General features: G+C 38.3%; 2 protein-coding genes and 1 long non-coding RNA gene across 6 annotated transcripts; 2 read left to right on the top strand and 1 right to left on the bottom strand.

Annotated features, from left to right (window-relative positions):
• Positions 1-98: 98 nt before the first annotated feature.
• Positions 99-9,431, bottom strand: dpr21 (defective proboscis extension response 21). 2 transcript variants are annotated; one of them, XM_064683122.1, is made up of 7 exons: positions 9,413-9,431; positions 2,747-2,973; positions 2,577-2,693; positions 2,074-2,167; positions 1,590-1,717; positions 344-512; positions 99-278 (listed from the first exon to the last, which is right to left on the bottom strand). In XM_064683122.1, the coding sequence occupies exons 1-7, from the start codon at positions 9,414-9,416 to the stop codon at positions 187-189; spliced, it is 831 nt and encodes a 276-aa protein (XP_064539192.1). In that variant the 5' UTR covers positions 9,417-9,431; the 3' UTR covers positions 99-186. The 2 variants fall into 2 exon arrangements, with proteins under 2 accessions (XP_064539192.1, XP_064539191.1); XM_064683121.1 differs by lacking the exon at positions 9,413-9,431 and adding an exon at positions 3,071-3,220.
• On the top strand, positions 4,116-6,565 carry LOC135428974 (uncharacterized). 2 transcript variants are annotated; one of them, XR_010436361.1, is made up of 3 exons: positions 4,116-4,211; positions 4,337-4,544; positions 6,245-6,565. It is a non-coding gene; the product is annotated as an uncharacterized LOC135428974 (long non-coding RNA). The 2 variants fall into 2 exon arrangements; XR_010436360.1 differs by lacking the exon at positions 6,245-6,565 and adding an exon at positions 4,702-4,738.
• Positions 9,176-17,765, top strand: ova (ovaries absent). Of its 2 annotated transcripts, none has more exons than XM_064683119.1 (5): positions 9,176-9,303; positions 13,698-13,948; positions 14,015-14,212; positions 14,732-14,896; positions 16,452-17,765. In XM_064683119.1, the coding sequence occupies exons 2-5, from the start codon at positions 13,703-13,705 to the stop codon at positions 17,685-17,687; spliced, it is 1,845 nt and encodes a 614-aa protein (XP_064539189.1). In that variant the 5' UTR covers positions 9,176-9,303; positions 13,698-13,702; the 3' UTR covers positions 17,688-17,765. The 2 variants fall into 2 exon arrangements, with proteins under 2 accessions (XP_064539189.1, XP_064539188.1); XM_064683118.1 differs by having other exon boundaries at positions 9,194-9,336.
• Positions 17,766-17,784: the final 19 nt, after the last annotated feature.

Genomic DNA, 17,784 nt, shown 5'->3' with positions numbered 1-17,784 from the left:
AATCTGCAGAATCAAAGCTTCTGAAGTTAAATAAGTGAGTTGTTCGTTTAATAAAGTAAGTCATCGATTTTGTGTTTTTTTAAATTGGTCACTTATTTATTTATTATTTTTAATTTATTTTTTTGATGAGTACTTTGAATAACTATATTTACAAATATAAATAATATTTTGATTAAAACTTCGAGCCTAAAGATGTGCGAATATCATTAATAATACTAAAGCATTCAAACTTAAGCTTCTGATTAAGTTCGCTCCTTGGACTGCCGCCGGGTGATCGCCTATATAAAGCAAATACAATAAATATTCTTGTTATGAGAGAAAATTGTTTAGAAAATCTTTTTACCATTTAATATGTGAACGTAAACTGATTTGGAATTCGCGTTTGACGGCAAGCAGGAATATTTGCCAGAATCAGATATTTGAGCACGCTGTATTAGTAGATAAGAAGTCGTTATGTCACCTTTTTCGGTTATAACAGATACCCCGCCTCTTGGTGAATCATAGTTTATTTCCTGAAATAGTTAATTCTTCATTAATGTTGAAAATCTATAGAATTTACTAAATAAGGTAATTTTGTGAGAAGATCAGAATTAAATAACTATGTCACAATTAAGAGAGAAATAATAACGAACAAGTTTTAATAACTGAAGACAGTATAGAAAGAATATATAAGATAACCAACGATAGTACTCCCAAAATATTCTTACCACACAATTAAACTTAAAAATAGATTAAATTACAGAAGATTTAGGTAATATAAACCTTGCTTTACATTTGTACTTTTATAATATCTGAAGAAGAAACTAGAATAATATTTTTCCAAAAGAAAATAAATTATAAAAGAAGCTCTTAATTAACATTTCTATCGATGATGAATCAAAGTTAATTAACAACCACTCCCACTAGCAACGAACAGCGCCCAGCCAAGGTTGACAAAACAGAAGCTCCCCCGGAAAACAGCATAAAAAAACATTGGAGCATTCACGATCTATCTGGTTATTAACAGTTAGTTAACACCTAAGCTACCCAAAATACCAATATTTGCGAAAAGCTGACATAAAGGTGTTGAGTATGCAACTTAGGTGCATACGAGGTCAACGCGCTTGCTGGCCAGCTACCGAGCGATCGCAAATTCGGCACAACAATGGCACAGGAACTTAATTGTGAAATTAGCGGAACCAATAGAGTTCGTTGGTTCCCAAGAAATGCATTTCGACAGACGCAACACCAAACTGGCGACGCCAACGGCCACGTTTCCTTCAGAGCCTAAAATATTTGCTTTAAACAGGATTTCGATATCGATTTTTATCGATGCTTATCGGAAACAAACTCGAACTGCGCGGGCACTAGGGGGACCAGATAGACGGGCGATTAGACAGACATGGCTAGATCGAATCGACTATTGATGCTGAATGATGATCAAGAATATTTGTATTTTTTTTGGTCGGAGTTGATTCCTATTATATCCTCTTTACCCATTTTCAATGGGCTCAGGGTATAAAATGCAATCGAACATTGAAATAGGCCATTGGTTTGTGCATACGTTGTATATATTATAGTTGCATATTTTATATTTTGCTTACACTTACCTGATTGTTGTGAGTCCAGTGAACCATAAGAGGGGGGTCAGGAAGATGTTTAACAATACAAGTTAAATTAACTGTAGATCCCAAATCTATATATAACTCTGGAGCTCCAGGAATAGTTGTAATTGGTTCTGTAAGGATAATAATAAGTGAGTTTTAAACACAATTAAAAAGATAAGAGTGCGTATCTTTCTAAAAAGTGCAGGCTATTTCCACGGGGAACCGGTATACTATAAACTTTATTCGTACCCAATGGGTTCACAAATTGAAAAGTGGTTATTGGTTTTTTAAAATGTCCGTCTTAAAGTCGGTTTGTCTGCTAGTCCGATCGATTTTCCGTACACGCGACATTTTTTTCGACGCTGTTGATTTTCGAGGAATATACAGAATATATTCCCGTACATAGTATTACACAGTCGAGGCATCGGACTGCATTTGTTGTTTACATATTTTTTATCAGAAGAAGCTTTTCCAACAAAGAACATACCTACAACGGAGAAGATCATGGTATATCCAACTGGAGGTGTCGTCGATATCTGACATTCGTAAACTCCAGAATCTCTGATTTGTGGAAACTTAATCTGAAAAGTAAAAAAAAGAAATTAGTAAAGTTGACTTAAAACATTCGTGTTTTTATAACAAAAAACGAAGGATACAATCAAAGAAGATAATTTCTATATAGATTGATTGCTTGGCAACGGAAACAAGATCTCACTGCGCGGACACTAAATGCACCTACGTTTCAATACAATTCTGACCATCTATTTCTGAGACATAGGATTAAGGCCATTTATGCAGAACATAGTAAGTAAATGTAAATTTTTTTGAAATATAACAATTAAGTATTTTTTTCACATTTTGTCGGAAAGATGTGTTTAGGAACTGAATAATTGTATAAAGATTGTTTTAATTTCCAAGTATCTGACAATTGCAGAGTTAATAAAATTTCTTAAATTTAAATTGAAGCACGATTGCAATGTTTTTACATACCTGTAATGACCAGTCACCAGTTTGCTTATTATAGATTGCATTAAATCTCTGATCCGATGTGTAAGTACTTTCAGATACTGTTAAGAGATGTAAATCTCTATGTCTTATCCAAGATACCTTTAATTTCAGAACGTTTATTAAAAGAACTTTCGTATGCAATAATAACTAACCGTTTTATTGCCGAGATTTTTGATTCGACAGTTCAGATGTCCTGTTTTACCAACAAGAGATGTCACATTTTTTGTTGCAGTTGTATCAAAATAGGGTCCTCGGTACTTGACTATTTGTTCCTCATTAAAACTGAAACCATTGACTTTCTCTTCCAGCATAAGCATGTCCGTCATATTAATTCTTGGCCCAAAGTGGTCGCGCTGGCATAGTGCTAATCTAAAAAGTACTATAAGCAAATTTTTAAAAAATTGTTTTATTATCTTATGCATGTAAACACAACAAGAACGTGAAGAAAAAACTTCATTAATCAAAAACTAACTTACAAATATACACAGTGTAAAGTACAATTCGAAAGCTTTGCGACTCAATCATTTTATGATATGTGTTTAATGTTTTTATCCCGACATTTGTTACTTTAATTTTCGTCACGTAATTTGCTATAAAATTGGTTCAATCCCGTTTTACTTTTTTTTTTCTCGACATCAGGCATGCGCATTGGGAGTAAGAGTAAAAGACTGCATACATAGCATATTTTAAATAAATGTTGGAAAATCCAAAAATATTTCATTTAATATATGCACAAAATATATATATACTAAAAAATAGAGTTTTTATCCATTTAAGAGCTTCTATAATAGTATATATACATATATATAAATCAATTATCTTTCTCTAAATGGATATATCTATCTCCCCGCCTCTGCAACATTGCTATAGATTAAATCAATAAATCCATTGGAACTACCAACTAATTTTACCCATATCATCAAGATCGGTTAAGACACACTCATCTGGATATGGTGTGGGTAAAAGAAGCTCGGGGCCCTTAGAGGGAGACATTTTCGACTCCATAAAGTATATATAATCTCGATCAGCATCAATAGCCGAGTTGATATAGCCGGGCCAGTCTGTCTGTTTATATGCGAACTGGTCTCTTACAAAAACCAATCAACATCGGACCACTTTATCGTATAGCTGCCATAGAAACGATCGGTCGAAAATTATGTTGCTGCATGGGAATCTTTTGTTTTTCAAAATATCTTGACCAAGCTAAGCATTTATAAGTTACACTATGCTCCCTGCATATATGTATTTAAAATCTGATATACGTTATACTGTATCATATAACTGCCATAGGAACGATCGGTCGAAAATGAAGTTCTTGTATGGCAACATATTGTATTTTCCAATTTACCATTCTCATATATCTGCAAACCCGTAAGGCAAATGTCTGCAAGGGTTTTAAATCTCCGGCATACCGTAGATAACCTTACTTTCTCGCTATTTATACATACATACATGTATGGAGAATTGTTGCAAATTGGCTAACATCTATTTCTAAAAGCTGTCAAAGCAAAAAAATATAACATGAAACATCTTTAGTGTTTCCCAAAAATAATATTGATCATAGATTGGTAGCTCATAAATAGAAGTAAGAAGGATCAAATTAATTTGATAATAGAGGCACGTTTCTAAAAATATTTAAATAGAATTAAGACCATCAAGACCAAGACTATAGATTTAATTTTAGAATCTCGTTGAACTATTTTACTATATCCAATAATAAGAACTTTACTATTTTACTTCAGTTAGAAATGATTGCGAATTGTAGCCTAATTCTTTTATCAACATTTCTTAAATTTTTGTGAATGTGAAGTATGTTGCCTGTACATTTTCTCATAAAAAACAACAACAAGCCCCAAGTAATTCGTGTTTCCGATGATTTATCTGATTTGGTATCGATGTCTTGTTAAAATATCAGAGTAGCATTACCAAGCATCTGATATAGCAAATAAGGTAAGCAGTAACTTAAATTAAAATTTAAAAATGTACTAATTATTAAAATATGAGAGTAGCATTACCAAGCATCTGATATAGCAAATAAGGTAAGCAGTAACTTAAATTAAAATTTAAAAATGTACTAATCCCAAAGTGTTTAACATGTAATAAGTAGCCCCTACAATGAGGCCATATTATTTGACATTTGGGAAGAAAACCTTGTGGCGCTTACGTAAATCAAATCAAACAGATCAGATGTTTATTTAAAGAAGCGGTATATTAGCCATTCATATGTTACAGACAACTGACGCTTGCTAGTGGAATAGCAGAATGTGCAACTTCTGGCAGACTTCGCGGAACATAATTGGCCAGTAGTACCTCTGCGCTAATCTTGAAAACTGTTTTCCTCACGCCTTGGTGCCCGGGAGATTTATGACATTCTAGCAGCACCCTCTGCCGTTGTCCACTGGCTATGCAAAGTTTCCAGGAAATGTACTCCTCGTCATCCGACCGGTGGCCCAAATATCTATACAGTAGCCCATTTTCCTCTACTTAGTCGGACAACGCGGCTGGCTCTTTGGCGATCCTGGCAAGCATACTAGCGACTCATTTGCAGGGCGACTCGGCCACCACTGCTTGCTGACAGGTGTCTGGAGGATTGATAGTGCATCAGCCCCGACGTTGAGATTTTCTCGTCGGTAGTGGACATCAAACTGGAATTGTTGCAGTTCCAGTGCCCACCGCGCGATCCTCCCGGAGGGAACCATTTGAGTGCGAGGTGATCCTGATCGACCACACGATCGCCAGGCACTCCTTCTCGGCGGCAGAATAGTTCACCTCAGTCATCAACAACTTCCAACTCGCGTGTGCTATCACCCGCTCCTGCTCCTCTATCGTCTGTGCCAGCACTGCACCGAGGCCATATTCATACTGACGCCATACTGACGCCCGCGTCAGTCTGCAAGACAAATTGGGCGGAAAGTCCGGACAACCCAACACAGGGGCAGTCGTCAAGCTGTCCTTCAACTGACGCAATGTCTCTTCCTGCTCTTCACCCCGTGACCATTTCCGACCCTTCTTTAGAAGCGCCGTCAGCGTTTGCACATGAGTCGCGAAGTTGGGCATGAAACGCCTGTACAACGAAGCTATCCCAAAACATTGTTGCAACTCCTTACAATAAGCTGGGGCCCTAAGGCAACGTATTGCCTTCACCTTATCCAAAACGGTACGTATCCCCTCCCCGCGAATTACATGCCCGAGGTAGACTAGTCTCTGCCTAAAGAAGCTGCATTTCTTCTTGATCAGTCTACTTCCCACATATTCTCGACGAGTCGTTCTCATGTCGCCCCTATCGCCCCGGCCCTATTACCTTCCCGCTGGAAGGTCGCACATGAATCGAAATGGCACCACCCGCCAATGGAACAATCCCCTCCCCGGCACCGTCAATGCCGTACATTCCCTACTATCTAATATCGGCTGTCATTGGTATCTTAGCCGCACTTTTAATTTAGGGTAGAGATAAATCGGGCGTGACGCAACCGCTCAAGGATGTGATTGCTCCGAGGAAAATGGTTAGCATCCAGAATTTTGTGCGCATTAAGTTCCGGTAGTCGATGCACGCATGCCAACATCCATTTTCTTTTTTGCATAAGATCATCTGCATGGCCGGACTCTTTGGGTAGTACCTTTACTTAAATGATTTGTCATCTTTCCACCAGATCTTATGTTCTGCGATGTGCGAGACCTCCTGCAGACCTTCGAAGAGTGCTAGTTCCGATTCCAGGAACTCGTTCAGTTCCGGATCCATATCCTCCGGCCACTCTGCCTCCTCTATGAGGGGTTAAACATGCGTCTCATGTCCGCCGAACACTACTCCGACCGCAGATGGACCTCTAGGACTCTCAGGGTGCCCTTGACTACTTTACTTTGGTAGCTGCTCCTGATCTGCTGACACCAGCTTTTGCCTCAACTTCCTCCGTCCTTTGGCATGCCACCTATATGATCAACCCTGAGCCGTTGTTGTAGCTCTAACCATCGCTACCCAGGCACTCCCTCTTCCTGACGTGAGAGGCCTTCTTTCGGTGCTTCGCCCATCTCGGGCCCCTGATCGGTCCCACCACCGTCTTTAGGACCAGTTCGGCGTTGCCACAGCGCTGTAAGGTGCCCATTGCACACAGGAAATCCATCCCTAGGATGACGTGGTCTAGAGGGCACGATAAGCAACAAAATGCTGATCACTTTCCCAGCTGGGCCAACATCTAACCCCAGGGCCTTCCTTACATCCAGCGTGGATCCATCTGGCAGACGAATGCCATAAGCCCATAAGATGAGTTATGTGAATTGGAAACGGTCTATACCAAATAACAGAGTTTAGGGATATAAAAAGATTAGCTAAACCAGCAATTTGACGTCGCCCTAGCTGGGTCTCTGAAATAGACTCCACGGATACGGGCAGTTATCTCTTGGTAGTTGCAGCTATTCTAATTCAAGCCACCAATGTTAATTATCTTTCAGTTCCAGGCAGCAGCTTTTTGGCGACTTACCCACATCGGAAAGAAGCATTGCATCACCCAATTGCAACCTAGGAAGGCACACAGTTTTGACAAGAGCTACTCGCGTTTTAGTGGCAAATCCAAATCTACCTTAAGGCTGGGGGTAGCGAAACGACGCCAGAACAGAGGTTCCTCCCCTCGCTAATGCTAAAGGCTCGAACGCAGCTAGGCCCTCTGTCGCGGACGGTCCTTAGTCGGGTTTCTGCTACCAAAACGTCGCTATGGCGTCATGGGGCGATGGGGTGTCCGGCTCAGGTAGTACTGGACCTGGAGGTGACGGATCCTCTGCGCAGATCAGCGGGTAACCCGTGCTGTCCTCCACCACCATCCAGCTAAACAACCGTGTTCTCGGCAGGGAAGTAGCGGCCATCTCGGAAAGGAGCATGGGAACACACAGTTGTAATCTAGAAAGGGGCACAGTTTTGACAAAAACTACTCGGGTTTTGGCTGTAAGCAGATTCACAGACATATGTTGGGCGAACTCGAAACAAACATAAATAGCTGCGCTGTTGCTACCTTTGAAAAATGTTAGATGGTAGTCGATCATCCCAGTCTAGTTAGTGCAACCAAAAATCCTGCATTTGAATATTTCATCTGTACATTTTTGCGCGACAAATCAATGAATGGAGCCAACCATCCGACTGTATCAAAAGCTTCGAAGTTCAGAAAAGGATTTACATAATGTTGGAAAGGATGAAAGAGAAATCGTCTGACGTAGCAGTTTTATCGAATACCTAAAGTCTTTCATCATCTATTTCGAGGGAACCGGAATACAGTAGATGATTGACATGAAGCTTTGCATTTCATTTCCAATGTTTAAACGGGACTCCTCTGTGGGGTGTGCCCTCGGAAGGACATTATCCACATGCATGGAGCCCCTCAGCGCAATTAACTCCTAAAGAGAAAGTCGTGTACTTAAAATTGCAAAGCGATTCTCCACTCTTAACATGTTATGTCATCATTAACCCAAGTCCCAAGTTGGTGTGCTCGGGACTTAAGAAGAATTTCACGTCCTCATCTCTGGTATTGTAGCAAAGAAAGATGGTTTTACAAACGAAACTGGACGTTTTGAACACTAAAACATGTTTATCCTGCAACTCCCAGAGCTTATTGAAAAGTGTTTCTGACAGTGCATCTTGATTATGTAGCCATAAAAGCAATCGTTAATACTAAAACTACCATATGCATCGTCCGGAATTTTCAGAGGGTCCTGTAAAATTTGTCAAGGTAAGCTCTGTTTATTCTCATGATTCGTTTTTTATTTATATAACATTATATAGTTCAGCGCACAACAAAAAATACTAATTGATATACACAATATTTAAAAATAAATAATGAAAAAGATTTTAAGTTCAACGTTAGGAGCTCACTGAACTTAAACTAAAGCCGATAAAGTTATCAAACAATACTTTTGCAACAAAACTTTCGACCCTATTCGCTTCATAACAAATTCCAAAAATTAACAAGTCTGGGAATAACTAGGAGAGTGTTCTCCTAAACCTTCTTCCATCATGCAGCTCAAGTTACGCAGTCGCCTTTATTTCATACTATTACTTCCCATTTGATGGTAAATTGATTTACCAGCAATATAAAAATTAATATTAAAAATGCTATTGTTACCTCTAAGCCTTAACTTGCAAATACCTTCAGCCAATCGAATTAAAAATACAAGCACATAAACACAACATGGTGGAGGGGAGAAGGCGCAATTCAAAAAGCTAAATATATTTAACCTGTAATAACTATACAGATGTTGCCAGTCACTCACGCTACGTGGTGACTGCTGCTTCTAAAAACTAAGAGATATGCACAAAAAACAGAGCAGACTTGTTTCATTCTCATTTTGTTTTGGTATAATTTAATATAAAAAATTTTTAATATAAAAACAACCAAATAATATATCCCCCAAAGACATGCTTTTCGCAATTGATACGTTCCTGCAGGCTGATTATGTTGTATTAAATTTTATGTAGAAAATGTACTATATTTTATCGACTATCAAAGTCAAATGCTGCATTATTGTATTTTTGTTCTATTTCCACCATTCCAATTGTGCTGCAATACTCATTCGCTGCGCATATTCACAACATAGAAGTAAATTCAATTGGTAGAGTCGAAAATAAAATTTTGGTTCTTCAGCTGTGAACCGTAACTAAAGATTGTCTTCGTAATTCGCAGTTTCAATACATTTTAATATATAGTAATTTTTGTACATTGAACGCTTGGTTTGTAGCAGTGAACTATATAATAAGTCACACGTACATATACAATTTTTTTTTAAATACGTTAATTGAAGCGATAATATTTATGTATCTAGCATGTAAATATACTCACCCATAACAAGTTAATCTCAACTACAGGAATGTTATATCTTTTAATCTGTCTGTGTAAATGATGTATATGTGGTTTCATGGTTTTATTTAACATATGTGTGGTTCGTATAGTATTCCCAGTGGTTTTTTCTGCTATGGTGCGGGCATAAGCTTTGAAGGGTGGTTCTGAAAAAAAAATAATGTGCGAGAAACTATAAACGCAAATTTTAGAGCGTTAACACTACATGCCTGACTGCCACTTTGTGCTCGTGAAAGTGCTTTCTGCTGTGATCTCCGTCTCCAAGCTAAAGCAGCCTATTACAAATTAATTTGTAAATCTTTCTGGACAGTACTTAGACCAGCGGGCACTCCACTGAATGGCCCTAAATGTTTTTCGGAAGCAATTGCACATCCCATAAGCTTGGAAAAATATAATATAATTAAAATTAGTGTTGCGAATGGAGCATACTATATGCGAAGTAATTCTTGATTATTGAATTGATGATTTCAAACCTAACCTTTAGATCAGTATCAAACTGGTTTCGTGCAGTCCTTTGAATAGAAATTGAAAATATTTTCCATTCGGGGGGCGTGGTTGCAATGTTTCCGACTCGGTTCTTGGTCGTCATGGAAAGTCTACCTGCCAAAAGTAACCAGCTCTAAAACTGTTAGATATAAATATCAACAGTTTTCTTGCCCCAGGTGGGCGAAGTTTAAATTGTTTAAACTTAAAAGAGGAAGAGAAGTATGTAAAGTAGCGAGGTCGACGTGCTATAAAATTGTTCTTAGTCGTCAATGCCTGTGAACTACATCATATGAACTGAACTTAACATAACCTAAACCTATCCCACAAAGCGGCCCCGCATAACGCTGACTTGGCGTCTCGTGAGCGTTCTTAGCTTGGTCCCTCAGCGCGCGGTACTTCACACCGACCAGCTACTTTGAAGGCCGTCGTTGGATTTCTGGAATGATAGTTGTAATGAATCTGCCAGCTCGGTTTGGCGTCTGATCTTCAGAAGGCGCTGAACAAGGCAAATGATCATGTAGAGTAAGAAAACCACGACCAAGGTGGTGCAGCTGCTCGGGATTGATCTAGTTAGTTACTTATCTGTGGGGTTATAGGATATAGCAAGCAGTTCAGACGGTGGAAGGTAGTTAAACCTATTGTAAATGAGTAAAAAGGGTGTAATGTATTTGGAGCATCTCCGAACCCATGAAGTATATATATACATGATCACTATCACTTGCCATGTCCATCAGTCTGTCCGTATGTATGAATGCAAGGAACTAGTCCTGAAATTTTGTTCGCAAGTTCTAGTTTCCGATAATCGATAACTTGCCTGTTTCCAAGAAATCGATAAAAATCCAAATTGAAATCTTTTTACAGCAAATCTCTTTTTAGTCTTCAGAATAGTATACTTGATCTGCAAGTATAAGTAATATTATAGCTATCGCTTAAACTTCTCCTCGCTTAGATGGTACAGATACGGGAGGTTGAGCACCAAGTTGTGGCCGCTAAGGTTCAGCGGCGGACGTAATGCGACACTAGGAAACAATTGCGGTTGACGAATCTTAAGTCGTTTACCAGTGCGTAGCGATCAAATGGGACGATGTTCGTCCCGGCTACTCTGGTTTCGATGCCTTCATCGTAGCTGTCAGTGGTCGGCCGGATGGTGGTGGTAATGACACCATCATCTACCAAGGTTACCGGATCGAGGTGGCTTGGCTGTGTTTGGAATGTAGACCCTGAGCGCTCGAGCCGTCCGTCGCACCCTTGCATATAAACTTTAGTCTAGGATACTCGATGGTGAAATGAATTATATCATTGGATATAACAGTCTTGTACAGGTGACCCGTGTCGACCTACTCTTTTTTAGCCAGCTTTAACAAATGGCCTGTGTCTGTTGAACGGTTTATTTGTGTCTAAATCAACTGTGACTCTGTAATTCTTATGTTCTGTCAGTCGTCCGCGTCGGGGGTGCCGGTAATCACCTTTAAAGCTGTGCCCAAGAAGTCCGAACTTCTTGCGATCCTATGGTGCACATTGATAGCGGACAACAAGTCTCGTACGTGTCCTGTGTCTACTTTTAACAATTTCCGAGGTTAAATTGTGGGACCATGCCCGTTATCTTTTTCTTGTCCGTCATAAGTCTGTACATCGAGAGGTTTTTCTGTATGAAACCCTTTTTCTGCCTGTCCCGGTTGACCCTTTGATTTTGGGTTATTTGAGCCTTTTGGATTTTGGTAGCTACTGCTTGCAATGTACTAGGGGTCGTGGAAAACGTCAACCTGTTTTTTTTTATATTTATTTAACTGCATCGTAGCCTGGAGGTTTAGGTCGGTCTCGTCAATGCGAGCTTTCCAGCGCTTAGTCTTCGCGTTAGGGTTTGCTTCCGAAAATGCAAACGTGAATAAGTTAATGTCTCACACCATCAAGGTAGTGACAAAGCTTTTCCTAGGTCCAAACCATGGCTAGTAACTCATGCTTGTTAGTTGCGTATTTTATCTCCCTGTCTTTCAACTTTTTGGAGATCACTGTTATTTGTCACCCGTTTTGGGAAAAAACTGCCCGATTGCCGTAATCTGACGCATCAGTAGTCAGGTCAACAGGATTTTTATGGTCGGGATACATTTACATAACGTTGTACGACGCTGAAATGCTTCAGAGTCTTTCAAACACATTGCGTCAAACTTCGCTTAGTTAGATGTAAAATTTTTCCAACCTATATTTACTGATGGACCCAGTATCCTCTTTTAAGATGTCTGAGACTGGCTTTGCTACTTTGCAAAGTCCTGAACAAAACACCCATGACAGCAGGCCAGGTCCAGAAATGAGCTGACTGCAAAAAGAGTTTTCGGCTTAAGGTACTGCCAAATTGCTTTAACTGTTTCGGGGTCTGTCTTAATACCGTTGTTTGGCAGCGACTCGTTAGGGTCTGCGAAAGCCTTTTTGTTATCTTCTAACATATTCAAGAAGCTTTTCTTTACTGCTGGGATTACGTCCATTACCCAATTGTTAGGCTTGATATAATTTGAGGTCATCGGTGTCGTACTTGGGCTCGACTTCAGCCTCGAGATCAATGAGTGCCCCGGTGGCAGACTTGTTGTATGCCTTCTCGGTTTGTCCATCGTTATACCCTTTTCCTCCTTGGACCGGTCATGCGGTTCGAGGTGTTCGACCTTTTACTGGGATTCGCGGTAAGCTTACTCCGGTAGGCTTTTGGTAATAGGTTGTCTGTACTTGGATGTAGATGGGTCTACATTCATTGGCCGCTGTTACTGGGACTGACGTTGGCCCACCTACTTAAAAGCCCGGCTTCTCCCTTGACATTGCTGAGAATAGTTTTGCTGTTTCTTTTGCTGCTAGTATTGGGGACGCTAATCGGCCTTGATTGCATTTTCTTCTAGGCCCGTAGCGAAAGTAGCTGCGAACACGTTCCTGTCGTGGTTAACCTCAACTTACTGAGCTTTCGCCAATGCTGAGGGCAAATCAGGTGGCTGAGTTGAACACAGGACGTCTTTCTTTCTGTTTAAAATGAAACTGCACCCACCAAATCTTTGACTCAATGTACTAAACACCCCTTAAATATATTTGAAAATTAGTGAGGCGATTGCGCTTTTTCCCAATTTTTGGCCTTCATCAACAAATTCATTTTAACATAAACTCATTGAAAATGAGTTAAAAGTATAAAAACTCTGTGCAAATGTATGTAACGGGCAGATATAATGTCCGACCTAATTAAGCACATTCTTGGTTATCATCAATAGCCGAGTCAATCTAGCCATGTCCACTTGTATGAGCGCGTCGATCTCGGGACCTAATAGGAGCTAGACCCTTGAAATCAATAATATAGACATTAACGAGCAAAGAATCGGTGAAAATTGTTATCGATATTTTATGATGCGTGTTTCGCACATTTTGGAAAATCCATCACTCATTGATGGAAAGGGGGGTGACGTTTCGTTCATTCATTTTTAATGATCTATATGAATAAAATCAAAGCTTCCTCGGTGGAAAGTGCGATTCTAAGATTTTTTTTGTTAAGTTTTTAGTTGTGTCCGATTAGATTAAAGCTTATTTTCAAAGCTCTATATAAGAACTTAATGAATACGTGTTTCAGCGATTTGTGAAATTTCGCCCGCAAAAGTGGTAAATTGGCGGGAAAAACGGTTGTATGAAAGTTTTTTGCTTGCCGTCCGATCGGTTTAAACCTCTTTTTTAAAGATCTTTGAGATCGGGCAAGGCCGGCGCAAACCCGCTAGTATATACTTTTTTCGCTTTATAGTTTATTTAAATTTATTTTTAGCGGCAATGGACGAGTCTGATAAATCGCAACAGAACATGATATCAAACCTTCCCCTATTGTTTGCAAATGGATATCCAACTTCTCTGGAAAAAATTACTGAATCTCAACTAGAAAACTTTATACCGTTTATGGTACAATGCTCTTTGGGACATATAAATTTACCAAAAAAAATAGACTGCAGCGAGCCTGAGTGGTGGCCAGAAAATGCTTCATTTGGCATTCCGTTAAAGAGACCAAAACATTTTGTTGGGGTAAGTTTATATCTAACCTGTATTTGTTGTTTGCTTAGCTTTACCTAACCATTTTTTTTTTTACAGAATTGGATGGAAAAAATGAAGGAGATTGTAGTTATTTGTTATCAATTTCACAAAAGCCTATTTTTATTACGATTCTGTAATGACTTAGCCGCATATGAGCACGCAAGCTTGAGGTTTATCAACAACTACAATTCTACTACATCTCTTTACGATAGACGAAATAACAAATTGTTGGTGACATTTCGAAACGAAAACATGGTAAGATTTTTCAATTGAAACATAAAGTTGACAAACAATTAAAATATTATACTTCGGACCAAAATGAAATGTTATCTTTGGAAAGCTTTGGAAGACTTAATACCATTGCATTTTTTATGCTCTGCTCACATAGAGAAAAAGAGTATATTTGTTGTCCCAATAACTGTCTAATGAGTCTAATTCGTTTTTGTATACCTTTGTTTTATATCCATTTGGATAAATTAAATTGAACTTGATATATTATTTCTTCGAACTCTTCTATTGAGAATTTTCTTCCAATTTTCGACTAGGTTTGAAAAGTAAATTCAGATAAATTTCAGATCGAGTCCGAATCGATTTTGAATCATTTTTATTTCTACTCGATACCGCTAGCTAACTGCTAGAAGACCTGTTTTTAATTTACTGAGCTTGCTGATATACAATTTAAGGTTGAAAAAGGCAGCGCCAATGATTTTAACAATATATTTTTCTACTAAAAAGCTTAAGAGTTAATTTATATACCAATTTACTTGATTGCAGTCATATGATCGACAACATAAAAATAGAAAATGTTTGCTGCTGCACAAAAATAAGACCGATATACAAGGTGAAGATTCACAATATATGATGGTCGAACCACCTCCGTTCGATATTTATCTTTGCGATAATTGCGATGCCGAATTATATTCCACGGAAGCAATCTTGGTAAGTTCATTATATTTATTTTAGTTCATATTTTATATTCTTTCAAACCGCATTTTCTCGAATTAACAGTAAAAAACAAAAAGAATTTTTCAATGCTCCAAAAAAAATATATATATTTGAGATTTGCGGCTGCGAATTAGGTATCGAAATGTTAAATGAAGTGATACTGTTGGAGTTACAAATTAGCAATTTATATTTATATATATTTGAGATTTGCGGCTGCGAATTAGGTATCGACATGTTAAATGAAGTGATACTGTTGGAGTTACAAATTTACGCGGGAGTTAGTAGTTATATATTTAAAATTGACTAAAGTTTATTCTTCAATCTTCTACGGGCTGGAATTATTGACTATTAAAATTATCGAATGAGAAGGTAGACTCACTTTTGACAGAGTTTAACGTTAATGGCTAGTATAAGTTCCTTGGGCTTAACGCTTAAGTCTGTTGAGGCTTTGCAAGTTTCATGTTTACCTGACTACTCGTTGCAATTGACATTATGTTTCAAATAGGCTTATCAGCCGTACTTGGGCTTGATGACAGTAAAGCCTTACAGACGGGACTAATCCCTTTGTTTCCTACCTTTTTGTGAAACTTCTTACGGCGATGGGTTATAGGGCAAATTTATTTTTGACCTAAATAAAGTAAGTCAGGATAAGTAGGAAAGACAGCCTAGACGACTCGGACTATTATTGGTCTAATGTCATAACGCAGTAGACTGCTCCAGCTCCTTAAGTCCAAATAGGAATGAAGTTCCGAGGCATCAATCAGATCTAAACTCCGTTTCAATCCTTGCTCAAGGTGTATTTACATGGTTTGAGTTAAATTATGTGTTACTAGTATAAACTCAAATAGATCAGTCTAGTGAAGCTGACGACGAATTTCCAATCTATATTATCTGCGAAACAGAAAAGATGAACCTCTTCAATGTAGGGATCGCTAGCAGGAGACTTTTCAAAAACATCAGATCGTTCTTCGCTTCAACGAAGTTTGTTGCGTTGTAAGACCACATCTGGCTGGGTTTTCCACAAGTACCAATGAACTGTTTTTGGAAACTCAAAAAATAACCCAGTCGATACGTCCTTGAGTAGCTCTTAATGCACTGCCCTGCTGGTGAAGCAGATAAACACACTTATGTAGAACTTCATGGGCGGCCTGGTACGAACTTTCGACTCATAGAAGAAAGGTCCGCAAAAGTCGGCTTCCAGAAGCTTCTTTGGGAGACCTGTCATCACAGGCTCTACAAAACTCGGCCTCATTCTAAAGCATTTCACACATCTATTACTTTTAAAGACAGTTCTAAATCCAACAATCGGTCAATATTGAAGCAAAATAATGGGATGTTGCGTTTTACTGTCCAGAGAAGAATTGCTAAGGCGGTCAACCACACGGAGGAGTTCACCTCAACTTATAAAAATAAATTTACTACAGAAATAAAAGTATTTTCTTTATTTGGAGGCTTCAATGAACCTGCCTTGGCGCAGGAAAGAAAAATCTAAATTTGTGCCATGGGATCATTCAACATATTATTTAATTTAACGTCGTTTTATTTGCAGGAACATGAAAAAATATGTAATATGGAGGATGATGTGATTTTATGCGACTCTCCGGAACCAGACAGCAAAATCGATACTAAAAATGAAAACATTGAATTAAGGAATGCGTTCCTTCTTAATTTTTGTCTTCAATCTAAAGCAACAAATTATAATAACTCAAAAAAAACACAGGGAACCAACTTATATAGTGAAGAACTAGTTATGATGACTTCAAACAGAAATAGACGCATTTCAGCACGGAGAAATCGAGCTGTGCCTTCACTTAACAGATGTTCATTTATCCCAATATCATCTCCAGCTGGACAGAAATTACTGTCGTCAATAAAACAGACAATATCTATGGAATATGTATTCGAAAGACAAGAGCGCTTAGATAGATTTTGCTACACACCCTTGTTATTAAAATCAAGTTGCAAGCATAAACTTTTTGAAAAAAAAAATTGTACAAATAACATACATATTACATTCAAAAAATTGCAAGATTTTAGCTCACACATATATGCTTTTCCACGTCGACAGTTTTTGCAACGAAGGGACATTACGCAAAACTTTTTGTTTCTCAATTCTCCTTTGATTAAAAAATGCCGTCCAATTTCGGTCAGATTGAAAAAACTGACTGACAACATCGGAGATCAATTTCCTATTACCAACACTAAACTTAATATTAGGTTAACACGCGATACTTCACTTAACTCCCAATGGAGAATTTCCCCTTCAACCGAGGTGGTTGTCGACACAATAGATTTGTGTTCGTCCGATGATGACGATCCGTCAATTGATAAGTCAAAATTTATAAATAGAGATACGTTAACTATAATGTCATTATCGCATAATAAGGAAGTTGCTGCCAGGCAAAATAATCATATAGGAGAAACTGAATGGACTTCCCCAGCCGGTTATTCACAATCAACAGACGATAACTCACTTAAGCCATTAAAGCAATCTGTCTACATTTTTTCCAACTATAAGACTAACTCAGTACTGAACACATTTAGTCTTGAATCAAAAACAAATAGCTCAGAAAAAGCGCTAAGTCCAGCAAATAATTGTTCACATTCATATAATCAAGAAAATTGTAATTTGTCAAAAAGGATAGTGACTGTTTCTGACTGGTGTGCAGCCAGTTCAGAAAAGTCAGGTATTACTCAAACTGACACCATTGATTTTGAAAATCTTTCAACTGTGCAACCCTTTAACTCGTCTGGTAGAGTAATTTCCATTGATTTAACAACGTAGGAATAGCATGTAAGTTTAATTAAGTAATATAATGTTATATCATATAATAAAGTTTGTAAATATCTAAGTCTTTTTCAACTTAATCCTATTTTAATTA

Source organism: Drosophila montana, unplaced genomic scaffold, assembly GCF_035044405.1.
Source record: "Drosophila montana isolate Dmon_TW-CO22-7 unplaced genomic scaffold, ASM3504440v1 contig_2581_1, whole genome shotgun sequence".
Lineage (NCBI taxonomy): Eukaryota > Metazoa > Arthropoda > Insecta > Diptera > Drosophilidae > Drosophila > Drosophila montana.
Note: the sequence above shows the minus strand (reverse complement) of the source record. Positions and strands in the feature narration are given on the sequence as shown.